Below are 26,621 nucleotides of genomic sequence, written 5' to 3' on the forward strand. Positions count from 1 at the left end.
TTTTATATTTGAAGCCAGGTTTATTATGCTGCATTTTCCCCCATTCTGTTTCTAGGGGCATTAGTTTAATTGAACATTTCAGGTACATAGTTGGGGTAGGAAGGTTCCGACACAAGTTTCAGAACTCAGAAATGGAAAAATATTAAAGCATAAAGCACAGTATTTTAGGATATCAAAAGAAATTTAAAAATTAAGTTGTACTGTACAGTTCTAATAGTAGCAAACATTAACCCTTGGCACAAATGTAAGAAAGGTAAACATATTTCAGTACAAAATAGTGTAGGAAACTTTAAAAAAAAAAAAGTCACAGGAAATCAAGGTGAGGGAAAGTTTTCCAACAAACAGCAGCATTTTCTTCACATTTTCTATCATTTGTGCAAATGCAGCATTAAGAAAACACCTTTATTTACAAAACAGAGGTAAGGAGACAGAAGTTAAAGCTCCACTTCCTTTCTTTTGTGACCTTTGCATCCTTCCAGATTCAGCAGTGTTCCATTGCCATAAAAAAAATGAGGTTTTGGTTAATCACAGAAGAGATCTGAGTGCTAAGCTCATACATTAGTGCTAACATGCAACTCATGCTAGGGTTGTCAGCTTGTCAATTAAATCATCAACAGTGTACACAAGAAGTTTCATGTCATCCTTCTCACTCATTCGGTGCTGACCAACTTTGCGGAGGATCACATCCACATCTGTGCTGACAACATGATCTGCAATTTGCATGGATACCTGCCATGGGACATCTTCATCCTTCATGCCATGGATAAGTTTTATAGGGCAGGTTATAGGAATAGGATTGCTCAAGAGACAGTGGTTTTCTGCTTCTTTAATGAACTCGTACGACAAACAATAAAACCCCTCCTCGTTGTGTTTTGTTGGCAGCTTCCATTCACCCTTTTCTTCTATTTCTTTTTGGACCTATTTAGAAAAGAAAAGGCAAAAGAATATTCCAGACAAGTGCGATTCACTATTAAACAAGGCAACCAGACCCCTTAACTCTGTTTTTAGCACATTACTAAGAGCAAAAAAAACCAAAAAACCCCAAACTCTTACAAACTTATCCTTACCAGTTGAGGTCAGAAGGAGGAAGAGGGGTGTATTTGACCCATTCCTGTAACCCCCCTGACATTTGCAGGAGGGAAACACCCACAGTGAGCCTCAGAAGCCGATCTGTATCTCCCTCCCACAAACTTCAGCTATTCAAGGCTCTCACACAGCAGGCCTCTCACCCATTACCCAGCCAAAAGACTCAGCAGCTCCCTACAACCGGTTTTAGTCCTGGTGAAGTCAACCAAGGCTCTGAAGAGTTCACTAACTGTCAATGAGTGAAATACTCATGGGGAATAGGGGTTTTTCCACTCACTGGCCTCCAAAGGCTTGCCATGAGCTCTCTCCTCTATCACACCTCAGGAGCTCCACAGAAAGGGAGAGGTGGAAATATTACCTGATCTGCTTTCCCCCATCCGAAGACCCCTGCACCCTCCAATCTCAACTGACTTCCCCCAAGTCTCCAGAGGCTCAGGGTTTCATTCCTTTGGAACTCCCAAAGAAGTCACCAAGGAAGGGGACCCAATGAAGACAGGGGGCTACCAGTGGGGGGGAGGGGAGAGAGAGATGATCTGAGGCCTTCCTTCCTTCCTGGGGAAATTCTTTGAGCATGCAGGAGTTAAGGCTCACAAAAAAAGAGACACATTTAGGAAGCCCATCAAAACCAAACCCTCCCACCCCAAAGCTTTTTGGTGGACATTCCTTCCCTCCACCCTTGAGGTCAGGTTATATTATAAGGTATCGCTAGCAAGAACCAAAAAGCTACTATGCTGGAGTTCTGCACTCAGATGAATACTTCAATAATTACTGTGTCAAATTTGGAGCCCAAATCCAGTTGGTTTCAAATTATGCAGAAAAATCCTACTTCAACCCCATATCTAACCTACCAAATTTAAGTCAGGTTCAACTGAAAGTTCATTTGCAACCTTAAAAGTAGTTGTCACAACTGTACCTATATTCCCACTCTGTGCTCCAGCAAGGACACACATTTTAGTCTCCCAGACCCTCAGCTGTTACCTCTTCCGTTGAGAGACCCGTATCTCTTGCTCCTGATAGGGGTATTTCCAGGCTGCACAGCTCCCTGCCTACACTATGAATTCCCCAGAAAGACAGACTACTTAAACAGGCCGTGTCTGTGCTTTGCTTTTTCAGAGGCTATAAACAGTGTATTTGCCACAGTTACAAGTTACCACACAGCTTTTTCCTAAGCATGCACATTTACTCTTAAGATGAAAGCATTACAGAAGACCTACTAAAACAATAAAACCTACACGCAGGCTAATAAGCTTACCAGAGATCAACTCCAACGAGGGCTCTGGTAAGCTATCGGTCCTTGAAACCCCACCAGAGGGTGTGTGGTTTCAAGTTTAGACAAGCTTTTACTCTGAACAAGCACCCATAGGCATACACCTTTCTTTCACTTGTGTCTTCAGAGACCATGAATAATCAATCAGACAATGGGTCTCCTCTCAGGGCACAGTTTCAAAAAGGTTGGGATAGGAACCTGCATTCACCTCCCCGCAGGTACTTCCTAGCGAACCCATTTAACTTGGTTTGTCCCAAAAGTCCCTTTTTGTCTGGCATATCGTTTGAAATAGTCCTTTGAAGCTTATTACACTTCTCCAGGGTTTACAGTGGCCCCATATTCTTCCCCAAGAGATGTCATGTACAATCCCACAATAATACATCAATTTTGCATTCATGACACAAAGGATTCCAAAGCTATTTCAACTTAACACTGTAAGATCTTCCAAAGATATTGCAGGAAATTGCCCTATCTGTCACAGTAGTGTTGGTATATGAAGTTATTTTCTAGCCTTTGACATAGAATAGCTACACTTACCTCACTCTTTCCCTCCCCAACTTTTTGCTCAATCATCCTGCCTGTCATTCAGACCCATATCCCAGAAGTCATTTGACTCAGACTTCTCTCTAGGTCCTCAGTCAGGCTCTCCCTTTAGATCTTCTTTCTGCACAAGATCTTTAAAAAACAACCTTTGTATCCATCCACGAAACTAAGACTTATCCAAGCCCTAATCATCTCACGTCTCAATTACTACAACATTCTTCCCTTTGGCCTTAACAAATGCCATTTTTCCCCATTCATATTCACTCAGAATGCTTCTTCAAATATCATTTTCTTAGTCTGCTGCTTTGACCACATCACCACTCTATCACCACTCTTTTCCCATGCCCCCCCCCCACCTCCCAGTTCCTTTTCTCTATCAAATATGAGCTACATGTCTTCACTTTCAAGGCTCTTCACTGCTTATCTCCACCCTACTTATCTCTCATTCACTATTGAAATGTCAATTCCTGCCTCTGTTCAGTCCATGTTACCAGCCTCAATGGGCCACTTGTTAAATTTTCAAACCAGCATCTTTTTGCTTTCTCCTTTGCTGCTCCTAATATATGGGAGGTGCTCCTGGTAAAAAGTGCAGAGCTACCTACCTCTTATCCCCCTTCATAACCCTCCTCAGAACTCTTTGCCGTGACGCCTACAAAATCCTGACAATAGTTAGATTGCTGGTGTGATGAGACCACTGCCTATTATGCTGACCAATACTGTCTTTGTACTCCATCCATCCGATGTCTCTTTTTCTTATACTTCGATTTTAAGTTGCTTGGGGCAGGAATTATCTTTTTGTTTTGTGTTTGTACTGTGCCTAACACAACGAGTCCCTGGTCCACAATTAAGGCTCCTATATACGGTGGTTGTAACAAGTCTTCATTTTAACTAATTCTGACAATTTCACTCAGAAATTTCACTATTTTGCAGGCTGTTCACTCAACAACTCTTACAGTCCATTTAACCATACGACACAAAATGAAAACTTTTCGTAAAGGGATTTCACACCAGCAAGTTTTCAAAATTTGCAAAAACAGAACATTTAAAGCCATTAGCATTTACCTCAAGGGGAAGTTGTTTAAAAGTTGTTACAAGATAGTCTGCAGCTACAGCTACTCCGACTAAAGCAGCCACCTTTTCTGGACGAGCTATTGCTGCATGAAGCATAAGCCATCCACCTAAGCTGGATCCCACTAGAATCTTAAAATAAAATTTGAAAAAAACAAAACAAGAAAAAGTCAGTGATTTTTTTAATCTAAAATTTACTTTTTTTTTTTTAATTAAACCAAAATATTTTCAGTTTTGTTTAGCTACTTAACCCTGGGGCATAATCTTGCTGCCCTTACCCAGCAGAACTGCTGTCATTTCCAGTGGGAATTTTGCCCAGTAAGCATCACAAGATCTGGCTTTTAACTACTGTTTTTTGTTCGGTGGGGCAAGTTATTGATTTTTCAGACTGACCCACTGTAAACAAAATGAGAACTGAAATGTAGTTGAGTGTCAAGTACTTTACTTTTTATTTTTCCAGCTGTGGAAGTGCTTTAACATTTGATGTTTCTTTCTTCTCATTAATAAAAGTCAGACAAACACCACACAAAACAAGTTTTAACACATTACAATAGTTCTAATATTCACTCTGAGCTACATTAGAATTACTTAGTAGAACTCCCTCATTAATTTAAACTGAGCTGTATGTAGTATTTGAAAGCGACCATTGCCATGGTATCTATGCAATGGACAGCTTAACACTGACTTCTTGACTTTATTCTGTTTTGAACTAAAATGGTATCTCCTCAAGTTGTTTCATTACCTAACCTACTTTATTTTACATTTAGTGTTGTTCTACAACGTTATGTCCATTGCTATTAGCTTGTTGATCAGCACCTCCATCCCTGTGTAAGGTACTTCATGACTTACATGCTTTTGTTCCATTTGAAACAACTCAAACCAGAAATGAGTATAAAGGTAATTCTTTTCTTTTTTATAGAAGATCATTCACAAGGACCGTTAAACTGTATTTCTGGCTATGTAATGCTTTAACTTGGGAGAACAGTTTCTGCTATATTTAAAAATAAAATATAACCTGTGGTCCATCTGTGAGTTCATCCAGTACAGACAAAACATCCTTCCTCCACTTTCCAACCGTACACTCTTGAAGATTACCATCCGAACTTCCACATCCTGTATAATCAAATCTGCAAGTTAACAGTCGAGATAAAAATTTAATATTACTTACAAAACAAGCTGCATCAGACAGTACCTACACAGAACAGGAACAATACTCTTGACTATTAATCAGAATTAAACAATTGCAATAAAGACAACATACCTCATAATCATCGAGGTTTGCAGAAATTTCAGTTGAGAGAGAAAGTTACTCTCAGACGTCAAATCATATACATAGGGATTTGCGAGCACGAGACAACTAGGAGGTGCAGTGCACCCATGCACTAAACTAGCTCGTTAAATCTGCAAATCCAAATTTAACCCGGACATATGGACAGGACTGTCCTTGAAGAACGAGCCAAAGACGTACATGATTTTTTCATGGCAAGCGTCTCCTTCATATACTATACATGGTTCATAAATGTGTTGTCAAGTACTGAGACTGTACATCCTTATTACATTCTGTACCTTCTTATAACAATGTTTCATCTGTACTATGCAACTCCTTTCACTAGCATACTCCTCTAAACCCACTCAAGATACTTGACCAATAGACACTAATCAGTATTCATAAGATTTAGCAGTGGAGACATCACAAATAGCATTCTACACAAGAGCTAAAATGAGAGCTCTGTTCTACGGCCCAAATCCCGGGGCTCCAAGCAGGAGTCCACCAACACAGTGCCCCTTGCAGGATAGAGTTTAAGCATGCAGTAATTATTTAATTTATATGTATTAACCATAATATAAATGAAGATTTCCAATTTCAAAGATTTTTCATTTTTATTCTGATACTCTATTTCATGAAGCATATCACTCAGGTTAGAACAGAGATCATTACAATTTCAATGAGTCATGCAAGTGTGCTGAAAAATTCATTTTACTGATTTAAATAACCTCTGCATAGAAAAGATGAACATATCTCTGAAACAGATTGGCAGTGACACCATCACAAGAAGCAGATGTTCTCTTATATTGCATGCTTTCAATCAAAATCTAACAGGCTGAAGTGGGGGAAGAATTTTCAGCATCTTAGACGTATTTTCACAGAATTCCTCATTTCTGGCTGCCATACTATAATACATGCTAGTTTCTCTAACCAATCTTCTTGACTGTACCTTACAAAGGCATGACCGAGAGATTTGCAGAAGTCCTCGAGTGCAACTGCTTTCTGCCCATTCATATTTGAATTAAGGCCTGGGAGGAAGACAACACCTGGGTTCTTGCCTTTTATCTTATTATAAGCTAGATTTGGACGATCAGGTCGACTAAGGAAACTGATTGATGACTTCTGTCTGCAAGCTTTAAAAAAAACAACAAAAAAAGACATTTTATAAAGAAAATCATCATCAGAAATACTTAAGTACTTGCGGTAAGATACCAGAAAACATTAGAAATCATCTTGAAACAAAATATTTTAGTTTAAGTAAAATAGTCAATCACAACACAGTTTGGCAATTATGTTCAATACTATCTATCTGGACAATTTCAAATCTTCAGGGACCCCCCAGCTATCCGGATGAAAAAAGCAAGATGATATTGAAGTCATTCAATACTAACAGTTTCACTCTAATCAGAAACGTGATTGACTAACCCTTGCCAGTTTTTAAAAGGGTTTGCACACAACTGAACGTTACTGAATCTTGATTTGTTAATGATGTTAATTTCATATTTCCTCAATAAATTTAAACTAACCGGATAACTAAAGTTATTTATTTGTGCTTCCTTTTTATTTGCCTCTCTGCTATTCTGAAGTAGGTTTTTCAAAATTAATCTTAAGAAGTGAAGTTATTATTTACATGGTACCATAGGTGTGGAACAAGCTACAGTCAAAGGCAATCAATCCTCCACAGAACTACAAACCCAGACCATCTCCTGCCCAGAGTCCCACTGTAATCAATGTTAAACAGAATGGGGATAGGTTGGGAGGAGGTGAGAACAATGAAACAAGCTTTGGAATTTTCCAGCATAAGAAAACCAATACATGCAAGTAACATTACTGTACGGAGAGCCCAAAAGAAATTCAATAAATAAAAGGTTAGTCAAACCTTAGTAGCGCAACGAACATCATCCCAGTAATGTCAACTTAGTCTGGAGACTACTGCTAGTTATTTTGTTCCTTTTCAATTGATTCTTCAATATTAATGGGGCAATCAGAAATCTGTATGGTAAAAGCTTTTTTTCCAAGACTCATAACTCCATCCTAAATTGATGCTACTTATACAGTCTCAACAGTATGTATCAACGAGGAAAAAAATCAAACACATTTTCCTCTTTTTTCAGCTTACTAATCAGAAAAACCTAGAAGTCTTAGAATTTCATGTATTGGAGTCTTGAACACCATGTTCTCAAGTTGCCCAATTTAAAAAAAACCAAAAAAACAACAAAAACCTTAGAACTGACACTTGGTCTTCCTGTCACTTGTAGGTGTACAGACACTACTATTTGAAACAACAGGCTTGAGAGTGGATACCAGTGGGTTTTCATTGCTGAGTAAAGCTCCTGTGAAATGTTGTTTTCTAAATTTGCTATTCAGTTCTTCATCCACATAACATAGGCTTCTATATCATATAAAAGAAGAAGCTGAAGGTGTGAAATTCTAGCATCTGAAAACAAGACACAAAATCTCTTTTACAGACGGGTAAGCATTGTTTTTTTTACATAATTTTTTTTTAGTTTAAATTAAATACAAATTCACTTTCTAAAAAGAAAGCTATTTAAAATTAAATCTGAAATTGACAACCTATATTAAGGCCTAAACTTATTAAAATAACTTAAAATCATTTAAATTAAATACAAAAAAATTGTATTCAGCAGCACATGTTTGCTGCTGAAGTTTTAAAGAAAGTCAAACCACTGAACTGGTGGGAGTCACTGGCTAAGCACCTGGAATCAGCGTTTGTTGAAGGGCTAAACCAGCTTTTGACAGCGGTAGCCTCTTCTGCCACTATAGAGACAATATGTTCTTCATTTCAATATATCCAATTAGTTCAGTTCAATGACTAGTTCCTTCATATAATTTAAAATAAAATAAATAAAAAAAATCAACTGGGAGTTGAAAAAACAGCAATGCTTGTTTTCCTCTTTCAATCTATGCATAAAACTAGTCGTAGATCTCGTTCTCTTACTAATTTTAAAATCTTGAAGGACATGTGGAGACCTGGAACAATAAGTTCCATTTCACCAAATTTAAATAACACTTGCTTTGCTTAATAAACATATTCATTTTAAATTAAAACATGTTGTGATAAACTTTTTTCTTATCCATCGTTCATCGTTTTCTAACATCATAAAGCTAAAAATTAACAAGTTCTATATAACTGCTTAAATGAGCGCATACAGATAGTGTGTGCTCATGGTCAGCAAAAAAATATCAAGTTTAGTATAATGGCTATATTTAGGTGTAAATCAATGTGTTTGAATGGTTATCAATCAATGGAAAAAACCCAACCTTTTTATATGAAAAATAGATAAAATGTATAAATATAAAACGCTATTAAAATCAAATGACTTAAATCAAGGTTTCTTGCTTGCTGATTTAAAGAATAATTAAGATCTGTGATTTAAAATCAATCCACCCTGCTTGAAGAAAAGAAATCATGTAAAAAGTTATAGAAAGTCTTCAGGCAACATTGCTGCTTGCTCTGCTACAGTTGTATTTGATATTTGAGTCTGGCAAGGCATAAAGCTATCCTGTGATTTATGGCTCAATCATAAAATGATTAATTTGGCAAAAGCAGCTTTTAGACGTTGCTAGAAATATGACCCCTCTGCAAAGTCTGATCAACCATGAGAGTCTGTGCTGATGAGGTAACAACTGTGATTAGGAGTTATTGTTTCATTATCTTTTCACACGTTATCTTGCTAGATACTTTTAGCAAAGGAGATCTATGGAAACTCTAGACATTCTCCTCTCTACCATCTGAGGTTCAGTAAAGGTCTTATTAAGCCAACTCACTTTTGTAAATCTCCTCTGGACTCAGTTACTTCAGTTCCAAAACCCCCTGTCACTACTAAATCATTTAATAACATCAATGGAGACACTATCTAGTGATTATGCTACATGCTAAAATGACAGTCGCCTGTCTAGGCCGTTTACATAATTGATACAACAAAGATTGCCTGCATCATTTCCCGCCACTGGGCTTTTGATAGTGGCGGGTCTGCTTTGTGCGATCAGAAACCAAGTTTGGTGGACCCTTTCTATCACTATAAAAGTCTCAATGGCCAGAAAAAATGCTTGCTATGTATTAATACTACTACTTTTTAAGCTAGATCCCTGAGTTGAGGGGTTTTATTTCAATCAGTGTGTATTACAACCTCATGCCTTTTCTTCTGATTCCTCATATGAATTGAGCATGCTCAATGCTGGTCATTTTTCACATTCTCCTTTGTAATTTTAATATTCTGTTTCAGTAAAGAACACAATTCAGATCCTTGGACTCATTGGGAACATTAAATTTTGAGCAGTGATAGCCAAACACCTCATTTCAAATCCTTAAACCTTTCTAGAACCAACAATGAGCTGCTTGTAATTGACTATTCCATCTCATGGCACCTTAGCTAAGTTAACTGTATCTAATGGAAATAACTGTTCAATTACGTTAATTAAGTACAAATACTGACACACAAAATGATGCTTAATTTCGAATTTAAAAGAAGTATACCCCTCTACTAGCAACACTGTAGTTAGACAGCCAACCTCTGAAAGGCAAGTTCAAGTACATTTATTGCTGTATGATAACTTCAGTCAGAGAATGAAATCCATCACTTATTTAAGAAGTTACAACAGCAGTTTTTCCTTGATTTAATTTCAAAATTAATAAAATGAAGCTCAGAAAAGCTTCAATGAAAAGATAGAATTGCCACAAGGGCTTTCTAAAAACTAAAATCCTTTATCATAAAAATGTTTCGGTATAAAAGGCTGGCTGAATATTAGAGAAAAATACTCAAGTGGTACAAACCGTCCCCAATGTTGAGAGATAGCACAGATGTACCAGTAAGTAAACAACAGTATGCTCCCATAAACTCACTGTCATTAGGCAATTTCAGTAAGTTGACAAATTTGCTGACTCAAAATGAAATGGTTATTTTGGGTGAAAATTTTACCAGATTAATCACAGATTAAAAGGCAAAGTTAGTTTCTGGAGATACTGAAGAGTACATACCACTAACATCCTGAAAATATTTTGAAGTCACTGTCATACTTACAGGAATCAACTTGTTGCCAAAGACTGAAGCCAGTCTTCCCCATGAAGTCTCGTAATACAGTAGTTATCTTAATAACAATAAAACAATATTTTCAAGAGTCCCACTGCAGCTAGATAAAGCATCCTCCAAGTAATACTGAAGAAGATATTTCAATAAGCTTCTCCGTTTAGCAGAAAGAACCAATCCCAAACACAAGGAAAGTAACTGTTTGAGTTGCTGTTTAGAAGATGATCAAGTTACCAGTTAAATATAAAAGGCTTATGATTAATAGGTAGGGGAAAATTTCAGAGATTTAAAGCCAAATTTTCACGTCCTGTTCACTCAAAAGTGAGTGGAAACGAAAACAAAAAAAAGTCAATTTTTAAGTTCAAGAAATGCATTCTAATAAAGGGAACGCTCCCTAGGCCACAGGAATAGGTGTATTCTAAAGGAAGCAAATTTACTCCTGATTGGAGAAGCTTCCTGTGCAGCTCTATCCCCTTCTGGTTATTACTGGACATGGCAACGTTGAGTGAAATGGGGCCGTAGCATGGAGACTAGGGGCAGTTGCAAGAAACTTAAGGGTCCCGGCTCCAAAATGGTGATAAATCATGGACTTAACATTGCGTGTCTAGATATTGCAACAAAGATGAAAAAAGTGACAGACAGTTAAGAACGGGGATCTGGTTCTGATACCATTTTATTAAGTCATAATGACTCCATTACTAGGTATCCCAACCCTATATAATGGGAAGAATAGTTACTTTGGATTCTTTGACCATGGGATGGTGTTCCATGAAGGAGGAGTGCTGGGCAGAGACGGGCTCCATCTTACGAAGAGAGGGAAGAGCATCTTTGCCAGCAGGCTGGCTAACCTAGTGAGGAGGGCTTTAAACTAGGTTCACCGGGGGAAGGAGACCAAAGCCCTGAGGTAAGTGGGAAAGCGGGATACCGGGAGGAAGCACAGGCAGAAATGTCTGTGAGGGGAGGGCTCCTGCCTCATACTGGGAATGAGGGGCGATCAACAGGTTATCTCAAGTGCTTATATACGAATGCACAAAGCCTTGGAAACAAGCAGGGAGAACTGGAGGTCCTGGTGATGTCAAGGAACTATGATGTGATTGGAATCACAGAGACTTGGTGGGATAACTCACATGACTGGAGTACTGTCATGGATGGTTATAAACTGTTCAGGAAGGACAGGCAGGGCAGAAAAGGTGGGGGAGTAGCACTGTATGTAAGGGAGCAGTATGACGGCTCAGAGCTCCGGTACGAAACTGTAGAAAAACCTGAGTGTCTCTGGATTAAGTTTAGAAGTGTGTGCAACAAGAGTGATGTAGTGGTGGGAGTCTGCTATAGACCACCGGACCAGGGGGATGAGGTAGATGAGGCTTTCTTCCGGCAGCTCACGGAAGCTACTAGATCGCATGCCCTGATTCTCATGGGTGACTTTAATTTTCCTGATATCTGCTGGGAGAGCAATACTGCGGTGCATAGACAATCCAGGAAGTTTTTGGAAAGCGTAGGGGACAATTTCCTGGCGCAAGTGCTAGAGGATCCAACTAGGGGGGGCGCTTTTCTTGACCTGCTGCTCACAAACCGGGTAGAATTAGTGGGGGAAGCAAAAGTGGATGGGAATCTGGGAGGCAGTGACCATGAGTTGGTTGAGTTCAGGATCCTGACGCAGGGAAGAAAGGTAAGCAGCAGGATACGGACCCTGGACTTCAGGAAAGCAGACTTCGACTCCCTCAGGGAACGGATGGCCAGGATCGCCTGGGGGACTAACTTGAAGGGGAAAGGAGTCCAGGAGAGCTGGCTGTATTTCAAGGAATCCCTGTTGAGGTTACAGGGACAAACCATCCCGATGAGTCAAAAGAATAGTAAATATGGCAGGCGACCAGCTTGGCTTAATGGTGAAATCCTAGCGGATCTTAAACATAAAAAAGAAGCTTACAAGAAGTGGAAGGTTGGACATATGACCAGGGAAGAGTATAAAAATATTGCTCGGGCATGTAGGAATGAAATCAGGAGGGCCAAATCGCACCTGGAGCTGCAGCTAGCGAGAGATGTCAAGAGTAACAAGAAGGGTTTTTTCAGGTATGTTGGCAACAAGAAGAAAGCCAAGGAAAGTGTGGGCCCCTTACTGAATGAGGGAGGCAACCTAGTGACAGAGGATGTGGAAAAAGCTAACGTACTCAATGCTTTTTTTGCCTCTGTTTTCACTAACAAGGTCAGCTCCCAGATTGCTGCGCTGGGCATCACAAAATGGGGAAGAGATGGCCAGCCCTCTGTGGAGACAGAGGTGGTTAGGGACTATTTAGAAAAGCTGGACGTGCACAAGTCCATGGGGCCGGACGAGTTGCATGCGAGAGTGCTGAAGGAATTGGCGGCTGTGATTGCAGAGCCATTGGCCATTGTCTTTGAAAACTCGTGGCGAACCGGGGAAGTCCCGGATGACTGGAAAAAGGCTAATGTAGTGCCAATCTTTAAAAAAGGGAAGAAGGAGGATCCTGGGAACTACAGGCCAGTCAGCCTCACCTCAGTCCCTGGAAAAATCATGGAGCAGGTCCTCAAAGAATCAATCCTGATGCACTTGCATGAGAGGAAAGTGATCAGGAACAGCCAGCATGGATTCACCAAGGGAAGGTCATGCCTGACTAATCTAATCGCCTTTTATGATGAGATTACTGGTTCTGTGGATGAAGGGAAAGCAGTGGATGTATTGTTTCTTGACTTTAGCAAAGCTTTTGACACGATCTCCCACAGTATTCTTGTCAGCAAGTTAAGGAAGTATGGGCTGGATGAATGCACTATAAGGTGGGTAGAAAGCTGGCTAGATTGTCGGGCTCAACGGGTAGTGATCAATGGCTCCATGTCTAGTTGGCAGCCGGTATCAAGTGGAGTGCCCCAAGGGTCGGTCCTGGGGCCGGTTTTGTTCAATATCTTCATAAATGATCTGGAGGATGGTGTGGATTGCACTCTCAGCAAATTTGCGGATGATACTAAACTGGGAGGAGTGGTAGATACGCTGGAGGGGAGGGATAGGATACAGAAGGACCTAGACAAATTGGAGGATTGGGCCAAAAGAAATCTGATGAGGTTCAATAAGGATAAGTGCAGGGTCCTGCACTTAGGATGGAAGAATCCAATGCACCGCTACAGACTAGGGACCGAATGGCTAGGCAGCAGTTCTGCGGAAAAGGACCTAGGGGTGACAGTGGACGAGAAGCTGGATATGAGTCAGCAGTGTGCCCTTGTTGCCAAGAAGGCCAATGGCATTTTGGGATGTATAAGTAGGGGCATAGCGAGCAGATCGAGGGACGTGATCGTTCCCCTCTATTCGACATTGGTGAGGCCTCATCTAGAGTACTGTGTCCAGTTTTGAGCCCCACACTACAAGAAGGATGTGGATAAATTGGAGAGAGTCCAGCGAAGGGCAACAAAAATGATTAGGGGTCTAGAACACATGACTTATGAGGAGAGGCTGAGGGAGCTGGGATTGTTTAGCCTGCAGAAGAGCAGAATGAGGGGGGATTTGATAGCTGCTTTCAACTACCTGAAAGGGGGTTCCAAAGAGGATGGCTCTAGACTGTTCTCAATGGTAGCAGATGACAGAACGAGGAGTAATGGTCTCAAGTTGCAGTGGGGGAGGTTTAGATTGGATATTAGGAAAAACTTTTTCACTAAGAGGGTGGTGAAACACTGGAATGCATTATCTAGGGAGGTGGTAGAATCTCCTTCCTTAGAGGTTTTTAAGGTCAGGCTTGACAAAGCCCTGGCTGGGATGATTTAACTGGGAATTGGTCCTGCTTCGAGCGGGGGGTTGGACTGGATGGCCTTCAGGGGTCCCTTCCAACCCTGATATTCTATGATTCTATACTTTTCAGCAACTGATGAAATACTGACACAAAGAAACTGGTTCAGGACTGAGCTTCACCCATAAAAGCAAGGAAACTGAGTGATCAGTTCCTCAATGTCATTTAAATATAGTTCTCTAGTTTCAATGCCATCTTTAGAAAGCCCTTATCATGTACCTAAGATGACATGATGGACTATAATGATTCCTTGGAGCCTTTACTTATTGTACAGAACCAGGATGAAACCAGCATTTTAGCTGGAGTTGTTAGATTGATCTTTCAGATAAAGATGACCACATTTGTCATGTCAGCTAAAAAGCCTAAGCAAAAGTATCTGGTTTTCTCTCTCCACATACCAGAAGAGCAAGAAACCAGTTATCAACAAGGATATGTGACAGAGGAGATACCGAATGCTGTACGTCTGAACTGAAGGCTGCATCTGGAATAACACGTGTGAAAATGCATAGCACAAAAGGCTACCAAATTTGCATGTCATTTCTGTCCAGTAGGATTCTGATAATTTATCATTCCTGCCCTCCTCCAAGCTTTTAGGATGAACACTACCACTATGAACAATGCTGCTTAAAATTCATGGTATACAACGAACAGTACTTTTAACATAAGTATCTCTCTGTTGTGGTTGTCTTTTTTCCCTGTCTGTTTTATTCTATTTCTGCTTGGAGGACTCCAGCGAGAAACTGCTGAATTGGAATTCATTTGCAAATTGAATACTATTAATTTAGGCTTAAATAGAGACTCGGAGTGGCTAAGTCATTATGCAAGGTAGCCTATTTCCCCTTGTTTTTTTCTACCCCCCCCCCAGAAGTTCTGGTTAAACTTGGATTTATGCTGGAAATGGCCCACCTTGATTATCATGCACATTGTACGGAGAGTGGTCAGTTTGGATGAGCTATTGCCAGCAGGAGAGTGAGTTTCTGTGTGTGTGGGGGGGGGGGAGGGTGAGAAAACCTGGATTTGTGCTGGAAATGGCCCACCTTCATTATCATGCACATTGTAGGGAGAGTGGTCCACTTTGGATAAGCTATTACCACCAGGAGAGTGAGTTTGCTTGTGTGGTTTTTGGAGGGGGATGAGAAAACCTGGATTTGTGCTGGAAATGGCCCACCTTGATTATCATACGCATTTTAAAGAGAGTGGTCACTTTGGATGGGCTATTACCAGCAGGAGAGTGAATTTGTGGGGGCGGTGGGGGAGCGGAGGGTGAGAAAACCTGGATTTCTGCTGGAAATGGCCCAACTTGATGATCACTTTAGATAAGCTATTACCAGCAGGACAGTGGGGTGGGAGGGGATATTGTTTTATGGTCTCTGTGTATATAATGTCTTCTGCAGTTTCCACAGTATGCATCCGATGAAGTGAGCTGTAGCTCACGAAAGCTCATGCTCAAATAAATTGGTTAGTCTCTAAGGTGCCACAAGTACTCCTTTTCTTTTTGCGAATACAGACTAACACGGCTGTTACTCTGAAACCTGATAAATTTAATCTGTCAGAAGTGCATTTGCTTGGAAAAGAGTATACGGACACAATTTCTAATGACCATCTGCTAAAGAGGTACAGATTCCTCACTGTGTGATTTGGGGGATTTTTGCCCATGCAGACACACAAGTTGTTCTTATAGTTCATGTTGTCCCACTACCCAGAAGTTACTGAGGTTTGAAAATTTCCACGGTCTTGCACATATTAGAACAGTTAAATTGGAGGGCCTAGTTAGGGTTAGACAAACCATCTACATCAGGGGTTTCCTCAACCTTTTTCCTTCTGAGCCCCCGCAACATGCTATGAAAACTCCAGGGCCCAGCAGGTGGAAGGGCAGGCTTGGGGCTTTAGTGCTAGCCACTGGGAAAGGGGGCCCTCGGCATAGTTGATTTCTACTTTGGAAGGGAGCAAGCCCTGCCAGGGCTTGGGCCAGCTCTACACAGCAGGGCCCTGGGAGGGAGCATCACCTTTACTCCCAGACTCACCTCAGCCCACCTTGTCTGGGTTGCAGGGGGCATGCATCCAAAAATTATAACTTGGGGGGGGGAGAGGGGGGGAGCGCTCAGCTCAAAAAGTTTGAAAACCAATCATGGTGCAGGGAGAGGAGAAGCTAGGGGCAGTATGCAGGCACGGGGGTAGCTCAGGGTGCATTCAGGGGGTAGCTAGGGGCTATGTGCTGGGAAGGTTGCGGTCACTGCTCCACAAGGGCTCTGGCCACCCTAGAGCCGTGTCCCCCCACCTGGGCAGCTCTTACTGGCTGCAGGAGCAGCTCCCAACCCCCTTTGACTGAGAAGCAGCCACAACCCTGGGCAGCAGCAGGAGACGACAGGGGAGCGCTGTGGCTGCCCACCGTATGGCACTGCCCCGCACTGCCTGGCTCCCCAGCTCCAACCTGGCCAGGAAGCAGGGCCTGTGGGGGAGGAGGGGTGGTGGGGAGTAGAGGTGGGGGTGTGGAACTGCCCCAGGACTACTCTGCTCTGGGGCTGCAGTTTGGGGGGCGGGATGGGCAACATCCCTGGTACCTACCCCTCAACTCCCCTGATGGGCTTGGGGCTTATACCCTGCAGGGCATCGGGACTCAGGGCTAGTAGATCCCCTGAACCTGACTCTCAGTCCCATAACGGGCCACATACCCCCAGTTGAGAACCACTGATTTCCACTACATAATTATAAACCAAGTCAGATTTTTATTGGTGTACTGAACACAATAAATAATTGTTAGTTTAGTTAGAGGAACACATACAGGCACACTAATTCAAGATGGCCACACAAGGCTTTTCACTTTTGAAAACACAGACTAGGCTGAAGGCTTCAGTGCCATTCAGCTTGATGCAAATTTATGGCTGAATTAGTTTTACACATTGGAGAGATTAAGAAAATGCTCATATACTGTATACTTCAAAAGACCTCATAGGTTTCTATAATATTTAAAATTAAATCCACTTTTTAGCAGCTTTTCAGTTGTCAACGAAGCAAAGTCATTTGGGAACATTTCCCCTCCTATATATGATCTGTGAAATGCTAAGGTGAGTCTGAACCTTTTGACATATTAGCTCAGATTCTTAAAGCACTATATCATAAGCACTATATAATATTGACAAATTAATAATTTCCAGTGACCAACCTTTCACTAATGAAAAACAAATGCATACCCAAATAAAATCTGCTGGGCCTCTATAATATTAATTCAAGGTTGACCTAGTGATGTAGTTCAGTAGATACAGAAATGCTAAGCATTAAAACAAGTGGGCCTTGACAGTATCACACCACAGAACTGTCCTGCAGCAACTAAGATCTAGCCTCCTGTTACCCTAAAGGCAATGTTCACAACATCTCCTTTTTACTTACAAGTGTGCACAATTATAACTTGCAACAGATACACTATGTTGATAAGTAAGACAGTAAATATTGACCATTGCTCTTTAAAGCTGCTATAGTACTTTGAAGCAAAAAGTTAGTCATGTTTGAAGAATTGTTTTTTTAAAAAGGTTACTATCACAATGAAAAGCAAAAAAACCTTCTATACTTTTTCAGTTTGCACAGTGCATTTAACAGCATTGTCTGTAGTCTGGTATATTATCTTGTTCTGTAGTCGAAGGGGTTGTTTGCACACCAAAGAATTAAAAAGAAGAGATAGTACAAGCTAAAAAAAAAAAAAATCTAATGCCATTCTGGGCAGACAGAGAACCTAAAAGCAATGTTCCTCCCTCCATCAATTTTTTTTTAAATTGGCCCTGAACCTACAATCTGATCCACCCAAGCAGGCAGATGCCTGAAAATTTGGAAAGCTAATCTGGGTTTATCAATTTCTGTACAGCAACTTCTGTGTTCTCAATAACTCATTCAACTCAGCACAAACACAGAAGAAAAAAAAAAAAGGATCTTTGGGATACAAAACACTGTTCATGGTAAACAGCTTTGAATATATATAGTTACCACACCTTGAGCCCTTTTTGTCATGACTCCTCCCCTTTACTTTTCCTGACAAATAGTATGAGATGACAACACATGAACCATGTAGTTCATACTTTATATATGGCTTTTATAAGTGCTTCAAATTATACAACACAAAGTAGAAATGACTGCAATTCAAAGGTGAAAAGTGGTAAACAGTCAGTATATAGCACAAACACTTATCTATGGGAAAGGAGTGTATAAAACAGGGGAGAGGAAAGGAAAGAATTTTGGCCAAAGGAACATTCCTGTACTCTTACACTCCTTGTCCATACAGTACTGGAAAAATTGCACCATTTTAACTATACTCGTATGGTTTAGCAGTATAAGTGGGGATGCAGTTACCTCAGTACAAAAGGTGTTTGTATTGGTATTGATAGTACCATGTGGAAAGGGGAATAACTACCAGTAAAAGAGATAAATTTGTTCACAGTTACTGTACATTTTGTAGCTCCAGTTTAAGTGGTATATAACAAATTATTCAAAAATCAAGTTCTCTACAGCCTCTATATCTAACAGGCTCACAGACTGATATTGCTAAACTGGTTCAGAACTCCGATTCTGCTGAAACAATATGGCTGGACTGCACAGACTAAATTATATTTCAATCGATTTCAGAAACAGTTATACAGGTAACACTCTACAGATGGGTTTCAGAATAGCAATCGTGTTAGTCTGTATTCGCAAAAAGAAAAGGAGTACTTAATAAATTGGTTAGTCTCTAAGGTGCCACAAGTACTCCTTTTCTTTTTACTCTACTGATGTTGGCTAGATAAATAATTGCACTTAAATGTGAGTTCTGAATTAAATTTAGCTAACTTCAGTTGAGAACAATGTCATTGGGTCTGTCTGTACAGCCTGGTGATAATACTTAAGTAGTAAATAAGCTAAGTCTGTTTCAGACAATTTTGGTGCCATTTTCCTGGAATGACAGATTTGATATATCTCAAGAAATACTATGTGAACAACTTAACATTTCCCCTTTATTGTTTTATTGCAAGGGCTTGCACACTTTGTTTCAGTGAAGGTATGGACTAAAAGCTTCCTAAGGGCTCAAGGCTGCTTTTAATATTTATTAAAGCAATCGACAGTCAGCTGTAACCAGCATACAGTGTCTTAGGGGAAGTCTACTCAGATCAAGGTGGCAGTGGGAAGGCATGGTAAGCCTCACCACACCATGAACAGATGACAAGGCAATGGCAGAATGGGTCAGACCCTAGCTACATGTCAAAAGAACAGGGTTTAAAAAAACAAACAAAATAACAAAAAACACAACTAGATAAGTTCATGGAGAATAGGTTCATCAATGACTATTAGCAAAGATGGGCAGGACTGGTGTCTCTAGCCTCTATTTGCCAGAAGCTTATAATGGATGACAGGGGATGGATCACTTGATGATTGCCTGTTCTGTTCATTCCCTCTGGGGCACTTGGTCTTGGTCACCGTTGGAAGACAGGATACTGGGCTAGATGAACCTTTGGTCTGACCCAGTATGGCCGTTCTTATGTTATGTTCTTATATTCTTAAGGCAGGGTGAAGCATTGTCCAAGCTGAGACCCTCCTCATGAGCCCTCCAGCCCTGACATCCCCACTATGAAGCAGCCTGAGAAAGAGCTACACTTCTGAAAAAGGACACTACATGTATGTATGCCCCTAGAACACCCAGCACGGCGGTCCACAAAAAGATCGAGATTAGGGTTGCCACCTCTGAGGTGCCACACGCCAGGGCACCCAGGATGACCCTGAGCCTGGAACCCGGGGCAGCTAGCGGTGTGGGCCGAGCACTCCACAGACTCCCTCAGGCAGTTACTTCGAGAAAAGAAGCGCTCCTGGGAAAAGCCCGACGGGGGGCAACCCTAGTCTTGACACCAGGGCAACAAGAACAAGTGACATCCAACCCTGGAGGGCCGAAGGGTGGTAGGGCTCCCCTCCCCCGTAAACAGCACGGGCGGGCGGGCGGGGGTCCACAGGGATCACGTGCTGACAAAGCTCCTCCAAAGGACCCAGGCCCCCTCCCCGCCCGCGGGCGGGACCCACGTCACAGCAGAGCGCGCCCAGGCCCCGCCCCCCAGGGCCGCCTGAGCCGGGCTGGGCGCAGGTAACGGCCTGGCCCCGCGCTTACCCGCAGACCGCAGCAGCAGCGAGGCGCGGCCGGCCCCGGACCCCGCGCAGCGGGCAGCGGCCCTGCCCCAGGCCAGTCCCCGCAACCACAGCGCCCAGATCCCGCCGCCCGCCGCTGCCATGGCCCGCCCTCGTCGTTTCCCGGTAGCTTGGGGAAGAACTGAGCATGCGCCGTTGCGTTCCTAGCTGAGCGGGCGCCCTCCAACGTGATACAGACGCTGCGTCGGCGCTTAAAAACCAGACTACGAGAAAGTGCGCAGGCGCTTGCGCGTGACCAAAACAGAGGGAGGACTGCGCAGGCGCCTCCTCCTGGAGGCGGACAGGCAAGGGGGAGTACGCGTGCGCCTTGAGGCCGAGCCAGGGGAGCTGACTCATTGGTCCCCTGGGGAGGGAGGGATCCTCATTCGTCGGAGGTGCAGGCGCCAATCAGCGCCAGGGAGAGCTTGGGCCAGCCCCAAGCAGGGGGAGTCCTGCCGTGCCCGGGGCATATGCCTCGTTCCCGGCAGAACAAACCGCCTGCCCCGCCAGGTTGCCAACGTTCTAATAGCAGAAAACGGAACGCCCCTCCCCCCACTTTGCAGCGGGCGGGGGAGCTGGGGCGCAGGCTCCAGCTGGGGGAATGGGCTCCGGGGTGGGGCTGAGGATGAGGGGTTTGGGAGGGGGCTCAGGACTGGGGCAGGGGGTTGGGGGGCAGGAGGGGGGGGTGAGGGTTCCCGCTGGAGGTGCAGGTTCTGGGATGGGTCCCGGGGATGAGGCGTTGGGGGTGCAGGAGGGGGCTCGGGGCTAGGGCTGAGGGGGCTGAGGGCTGGGGTAGGGGGCTGAAGCGTGAGCGAGGGTACAGCCTGTGGGCTTCAGGAATTGCTGACATCTATGTGGCTGCGCTCCCAGGAAGCGGGGAGCAGAGGGACTACTCGAGGGGCTCCACGCACTGCCCCTGCCTGCAAGCGCCACCTTGAGTGCCGGCTCCCCAGCTGGCCAGCTACAGCTATGGAGCTGGCACGCAGGGCTGGGGCAGTACGGAAAGCCCCTCCGGCTGCCCCTCTGCCGAGGAGTTGGAGGAATTGCCACCGCTTCCCAGGAGCCTTGTGGAGCTGCCGGGCAGGGAGCCTGCCTGGCCAGCTGTGGGCGGCCAACCAGATTTTTAATGGCCCGGTCAGCTGTGCCGACCGGAGCTGCCAAGGTCCCTTTTCAGGATTTATATAAAATAAAGGTGGTAGTTTTAGTCCAGCTTTTAGGCGTCCGCAGTACAAAACCCACCACCCCATATTTGCAACCTTATTGGGAGTCTCAGCAGATGAATCAAGAATTACATAGGCCATAGAGACTAAACTAACATCTTTTGCCTTCAGGTCAAGATCAAGCATGGGAAAAAACTTGAACTTCTGCTGTTCCTGTTCTGTGGATAAATAAAAATTAAGGGCTGGCAATTCACAATTCTCAGACTAAGGTTTATTACAAAAAGAAGGAAGGTTAATGAAAGATATGCACATGCGATGTAGGCAGGTAGTATTCTTCAAAAGATAGTTTTTAGGTACAACACACACACATACTATTTTCCACAGTTCTTTTATGGAAAAAATTATTGGATCATCAGATTTCAACTACTTTTTGCATTTGTCAACAATATTAAATATATGCAATTGAAATGATTATAGTGATAAGAAAAGCAAGACTGTTTCATAATGAGAAATCAGGCCAATATTTAAAAATAAAAACAAGCATTTTTTAAAACATTTATTTAAAAGACTTAATTGCATCATGCAGGATACAAAAATCATTATTATAAAACTTGTGTAACCATACATAAAAGTAAAATTAAGGTACAATCACAGAAAAAAATATAATTATATAACTCAAAGCAACTATTTTCTGGTATTGGTTTTATGTTTTAAAATCATTAGATTACAAATTTCTTATAGCTCTAATCTGCACAGAAATTAAAGATAAAAATTATTCCTGGTGATAACAGTTCCATCTTTCCCAATTCATAATGTCAAATCTGTTGCACGTCAAAACGAATAAAATAATTCTAGAGCAATCATGTGACCTGTGCTACCACACCAAAAAAAAAATTTCATACCCATTCATGCCAGATATAGGATTTTAAAAGTGCAACATTTTCTGCAAGCATAATGTATTCTGCTTTCATATTTTCATTTGTTTAATCAAAAGCTACTTTCTTCTTTGCTTTTAGTGTGGTTTCTTTAATTAAATGAACAATATGGCACATTCAAATCCAGAATACTAAACTAAAGAACTATTTGGAGATTTGCCTGAAGTCCAGGTTTCATTCAATAATAATTTATTTGTATATAATAGTCAAGGGCTAGAAAGCAGTTTTTAAATGGGAGAACATTTACAAGGAGCATACATTAAAAAATAGGTCTTTGCCATGTTTGCTACTTAAAAGTTTTTATTTATATTACTGTTTTAATATGTGCTCTCACAACTTGCCTTTCTTTGTGCTCTACCCTATCATACGGCGAAATTCTACACCGATGTATACTTTGAACAATCTCACTGTCAGAGGTCAATGGGAGTTTTCATGCAGACTTCAATTGGGCAAGGATTTCACCCATTGATTTCAGTGGGGTGTTCAATCAGCACATGTTAACTTTAGACTAGAATCATATCTATGGCAAGACTGAACTCCATACAACAGAAATTGTTACAGGAACCAGAGAGAGAATCAGTTCAATGCTTCCTGCAGAGAGAATGTAGAAAACGTATGGCAAAGTTAAGTTTGCTCCTCTTGTCTCCATTCAGTTTTATCTTGTCAGAGAGACCATCTTTGTGAAGCTATTGCTTCTTTGTTGTGCTTTATGTAAATGACTTTATACATGCAGTTTGTACAACTGGTAATTTAAGTGTACAGAATACTGTCGCAATTGAATTATTAAAATTTAGGAAGAATTTTGGCATTGTTCCATTACACAAAGCTAAATCGCAGCTCACAATTTGAGTTCATTCTTACACAGAAATCATGTAAATCTTTGGCTCTGTAGTAATATTTTAAAATACTAAGACAAGAAATACATGTATTGTAGGCTGGTGTGTTTGTTTTTTTCATATTTTTTAATTTTTTTTATAAAATGCATAAGTAAAAATTTTTAAAAGCCATCTAATTATCTATAAATGTCAAATACTGCATATTAAAAATATATGCTATTATACCTTTCTGTTCCGTTACTAAAATGTTTGCATACCAATGAGCACACACAAACAATTCTGTAAACTGTTCAGTTTGTATTTTTGAAGACATCTTCTACATAGAATTTGTAAGAAATTACTAGTGAATCAATATACCATACTTAAGTTGATTTGATTACCCATGTTAGAACACTATGACACTTTCAATAGCTTTAGTTCTTTTGCTACTATAATGATCAACTAAAAGAAACAAGTAGTCTTACTTTCACTTGTGTGTATAAAATCTTTTGATTTTGAGAGTTTGTGTGCACATCATAGGGAGAATTCTTGTGACAGTTACCAATATTGTATATGGCTTTTCAAATTCACTTGCACGTGGCTAAATTCATGAATGAGGTTATTGCAATATGCCTTGTGAATGAACTTTTGCACCATTTTATTATAACATGAAGTGGGTGTAGCCTTCTGCTCCCGTAACTATAACATCCATCCATATCCTCATGGCTTCTGGCGTTGGAGCAACCATGTAATATATTCGGTCATGAGTCTTAACACTGAAAGTGAGTAATGGGTTAGGACTCTAAAATAAAAAAGAAGCAGCAAAATCAGTTGTATGACATGAGAGCAGTTTACTGACAGTGAGTAAAATCCTGTACTTGGAGACTGTCAAGGAAAAAGCCAGTTGAGCAACGGCTACTTAACATCTCATCCTTAGTAACTCGGGATTTGCTCAACCCCATCTGCTACCTCTGGAGGAAACAGTTTGAGAGTACTCAGGCCTAATGCAGACACACTGTGTGTGACTTACTTCTAAACTGAGCAGTAATATGTGAGACCAAACATTGCTTCATCTCTAAACCACAATTTCTCCCGTGCACCTGCTGCAGCAAGTGATCAAGTCATTTTAATTCTTAAAGTCCACTTCTTGAGGTTGGGTTGAAGCAGCTCACAGTCCTTCCAAAGTGCAGATGCTAGTCAGGGGTACTCCTCCCAGAGCTTCAAAATCAAATCAACTCCCATCTTGGGCGAGAAACACAACTACATCCCCTGATTTAGGTCACCTGTAACTGCAGATCTAGTAACCTAGGATGAAATCTTGGTCCATTGAAGTCAATGGCACAACACCCATTGACTTCACTGGAACCAATATTTCACCCCTAAAACACCATATTCAGGAAGAACCTCTGTGTATGTGCCAGCAGACGCATTTTCAGCATCTGGAACTGGTGGCTGATACGAAAGGCTCCATGTGGTCATCTCTCACCTGCTAAGTCCTCCCTAAACCCTAATGCTGCCAGATACTCTACCACCATCTCTGTCTTTTGAGACCACATCACTTGACACGTTGACTACATCTCTTCTGTCTCTCAATAGCTTGTTTTATATATGGAACAAACAAAATTATATATGAGAGACACAAGGTGGGTAAGGTAAGATCTGTTATTGGACCCACTTCTGTTGGTGATGGAGACAAGCTTTCCAGCTTGTACAAAGCTCCTCTTCAGGTCTGGGAAACGTACTCAACAGTGTCACTGCTAAATACAAGGTGGAACAGATAGTTTACCATAAATAGTTAACACATCTGTTCCACCTTCTATTTAGCTGAAACACTGAATATGTTTTCCAGACCTGAAGAACTCTGTGTAAGCTGAAAAGCTTGCCTCTCTCACCAACAGAAGTTGGCCCAAAGAAAGATAATATCTCACTCACCTGGTCTCTCTAATATTGTGGGACTGACATGGCTACAAGAAGACTGCATATAATGCCAGTCATTGCCCTGGCCAATTCATTGATATGTTCTATGCTTTTCTATGCCTTGTGTGTGTGTGTAAGGGATTTTGGGTTTGGTTTTTTTAGCTCTTTGAGACATGAATTTTATCCTCCTATGTCTGTACAACATCTACCACATTTTGGATGCTATTATAGGATAATTAATAAAAATAACAAAAATGATAATGTTTACCTTATATGCATTCTTTAGATGATCATAATAGACTTCTTCAATGGCTTGGAAATATATTACTCCTTTTAATTTAGTTTCATGCTTGTCTGCAAATGAGAGAGAAACTGGGCTTTGAAAATTGAAACAAACAATCTACCGTAAGGGTTGAAGGGTTAATTGAATTTGCATGTTCACCACTGTATTAATCAAAGACTGCACGCTAGCACTTTTGTTTGCAAAATACCCCAGGGAATTTTCAGCCTGCCTTTTCAGTTGGGTAGCATATTTATAGTAGGTAAAATTGCACACAAAGTTAAATGCAGTGTTCACCTTAATTTTTTTTTTATTAGATCATTGTTGTTAAAACATTACAAGAAAACTGGCAAGCTAACAGTGACTTTCACCCTTCCTCCCCCCCAAAGCTGCCATGAAGACCAAATCTGGCAGACAATTTGATCCGGAGTTTTACTTCAAAACCACATTGCGTGAGGTCTTCTACTATTTAAAAAAAAAATAGTTTTCCTGTTACGGTAAACTCTCAGAAGCTGCAAACTAAAATTTAACTTGTTACTCAACAATGGTGCAAGCGGATCTTTGGCATATTTATAATACTACTGGAGCAATGATGGCATTAAGAGACCAAGGAGAAGTTGACTCAGGGATGCCTTTAATTAGGAGACATTAAAGAGAGAAAGATTATGGACTGAATTTTCTGCACACCCTCCAACTGGCCTCCTGTTTGGGATTGATTCCTGTCATTTATGCAGACATGTTCACCATCTAAGTTCCATTACTTGTGTCTGCAGTTTCTACTTGCAAAGAGGGTAGGCTGCTTTCATCTCCCCCGCCCCTCCAAAGTCTGGCCCTATATGCGCATTTCGCATTTCACTTTAGACGTGAGTAACCATTCTTATCGTTTCGGAAGAAATATTCATACCAAAATATTAATCTGATGATGTAATGTTTAGTGCTTAGACAATGCTTAGTCTTTGTACAAAGAAAGTTCTATATAATTTTCAGGTCAAGACTAACTACTTGTACATTTTAGTCTTTGTGCTACATTACAGGCTTCGGGGTCAATTCTCTTTCTGCTCAATACACCTACAATCCTAAGGACACTATACCTGTATGTTCAGTTATAGGCCATGTACTCTACATTTATAGCATCAATACTTATCTTGGAGATTTGCTGTATTGTTAAAGTCACACTGACAGTTTCTAATACAGGGGCGGGCAAAGATTTTGGCCTGAGGACCGCATCAGGTTTCTGAAATTGTATGGAGGACCGGTTGGGGAGGGGGTGCCTCCCCAAACAGCCAGGCATGGCCCGGCCCCTGCCCCCTATCCG

At 41.5% G+C, this 26,621-nt stretch overlaps 2 protein-coding genes and 1 long non-coding RNA gene across 4 annotated transcripts in view; 1 reads left to right on the top strand and 2 right to left on the bottom strand.

The window, feature by feature from the left end:
• On the bottom strand, nucleotides 1–20,368 carry ABHD10 (abhydrolase domain containing 10, depalmitoylase). Its single transcript, XM_077820862.1, has 5 exons — nucleotides 20,183–20,368; nucleotides 6,181–6,364; nucleotides 4,980–5,091; nucleotides 3,959–4,096; nucleotides 1–918 (listed from the first exon to the last, which is right to left on the bottom strand). Exons 1-5 carry the CDS (start codon nucleotides 20,301–20,303, stop codon nucleotides 577–579), a joined length of 897 nt encoding a protein of 298 aa, XP_077676988.1. The 5' UTR covers nucleotides 20,304–20,368; the 3' UTR covers nucleotides 1–576.
• LOC144267153 (uncharacterized) lies at nucleotides 20,352–25,287 on the top strand. The gene is made up of 2 exons (XR_013346548.1): nucleotides 20,352–20,504; nucleotides 21,531–25,287. It is a non-coding gene; the product is annotated as an uncharacterized LOC144267153 (long non-coding RNA).
• Nucleotides 23,771–26,621, bottom strand: part of PHLDB2 (pleckstrin homology like domain family B member 2) — a 79,467-nt gene continuing 76,616 nt past the window's right edge. For both annotated transcript variants that reach the window (XM_077820844.1, XM_077820854.1), the window contains 2 exons: nucleotides 25,295–25,380; nucleotides 23,771–23,911 (listed from right to left, as the gene is read on the bottom strand). In XM_077820844.1, the coding sequence (XP_077676970.1) occupies nucleotides 23,771–23,911; nucleotides 25,295–25,380 (227 nt within the window). The remainder of the gene's footprint in view (nucleotides 23,912–25,294; nucleotides 25,381–26,621) is intronic.

This window comes from Eretmochelys imbricata, chromosome 1 (assembly GCF_965152235.1).
Source record: "Eretmochelys imbricata isolate rEreImb1 chromosome 1, rEreImb1.hap1, whole genome shotgun sequence".
Classification (NCBI taxonomy): Eukaryota; Metazoa; Chordata; order Testudines; family Cheloniidae; genus Eretmochelys; species Eretmochelys imbricata.

What these genes read in the sequence shown, in the direction of transcription:
- ABHD10 (XM_077820862.1), bottom strand. Translation starts at nt 20,303, where the DNA reads ATGGCAGCGGCGGGCGGCGGGATCTGGGCGCTGTGGTTGCGGGGACTG. An exon ending in AACTCACAGATGGACCACAG is followed by an intron (nt 4,097 to 4,979) that starts GTTATATTTTAT and finishes TTTTATTTTAAG; the next exon opens with ATTCTAGTGGGATCCAGCTT. An exon ending in TTAAACAACTTCCCCTTGAG is followed by an intron (nt 919 to 3,958) that starts GTAAATGCTAAT and finishes TTTTCTAAATAG; the next exon opens with GTCCAAAAAGAAATAGAAGA.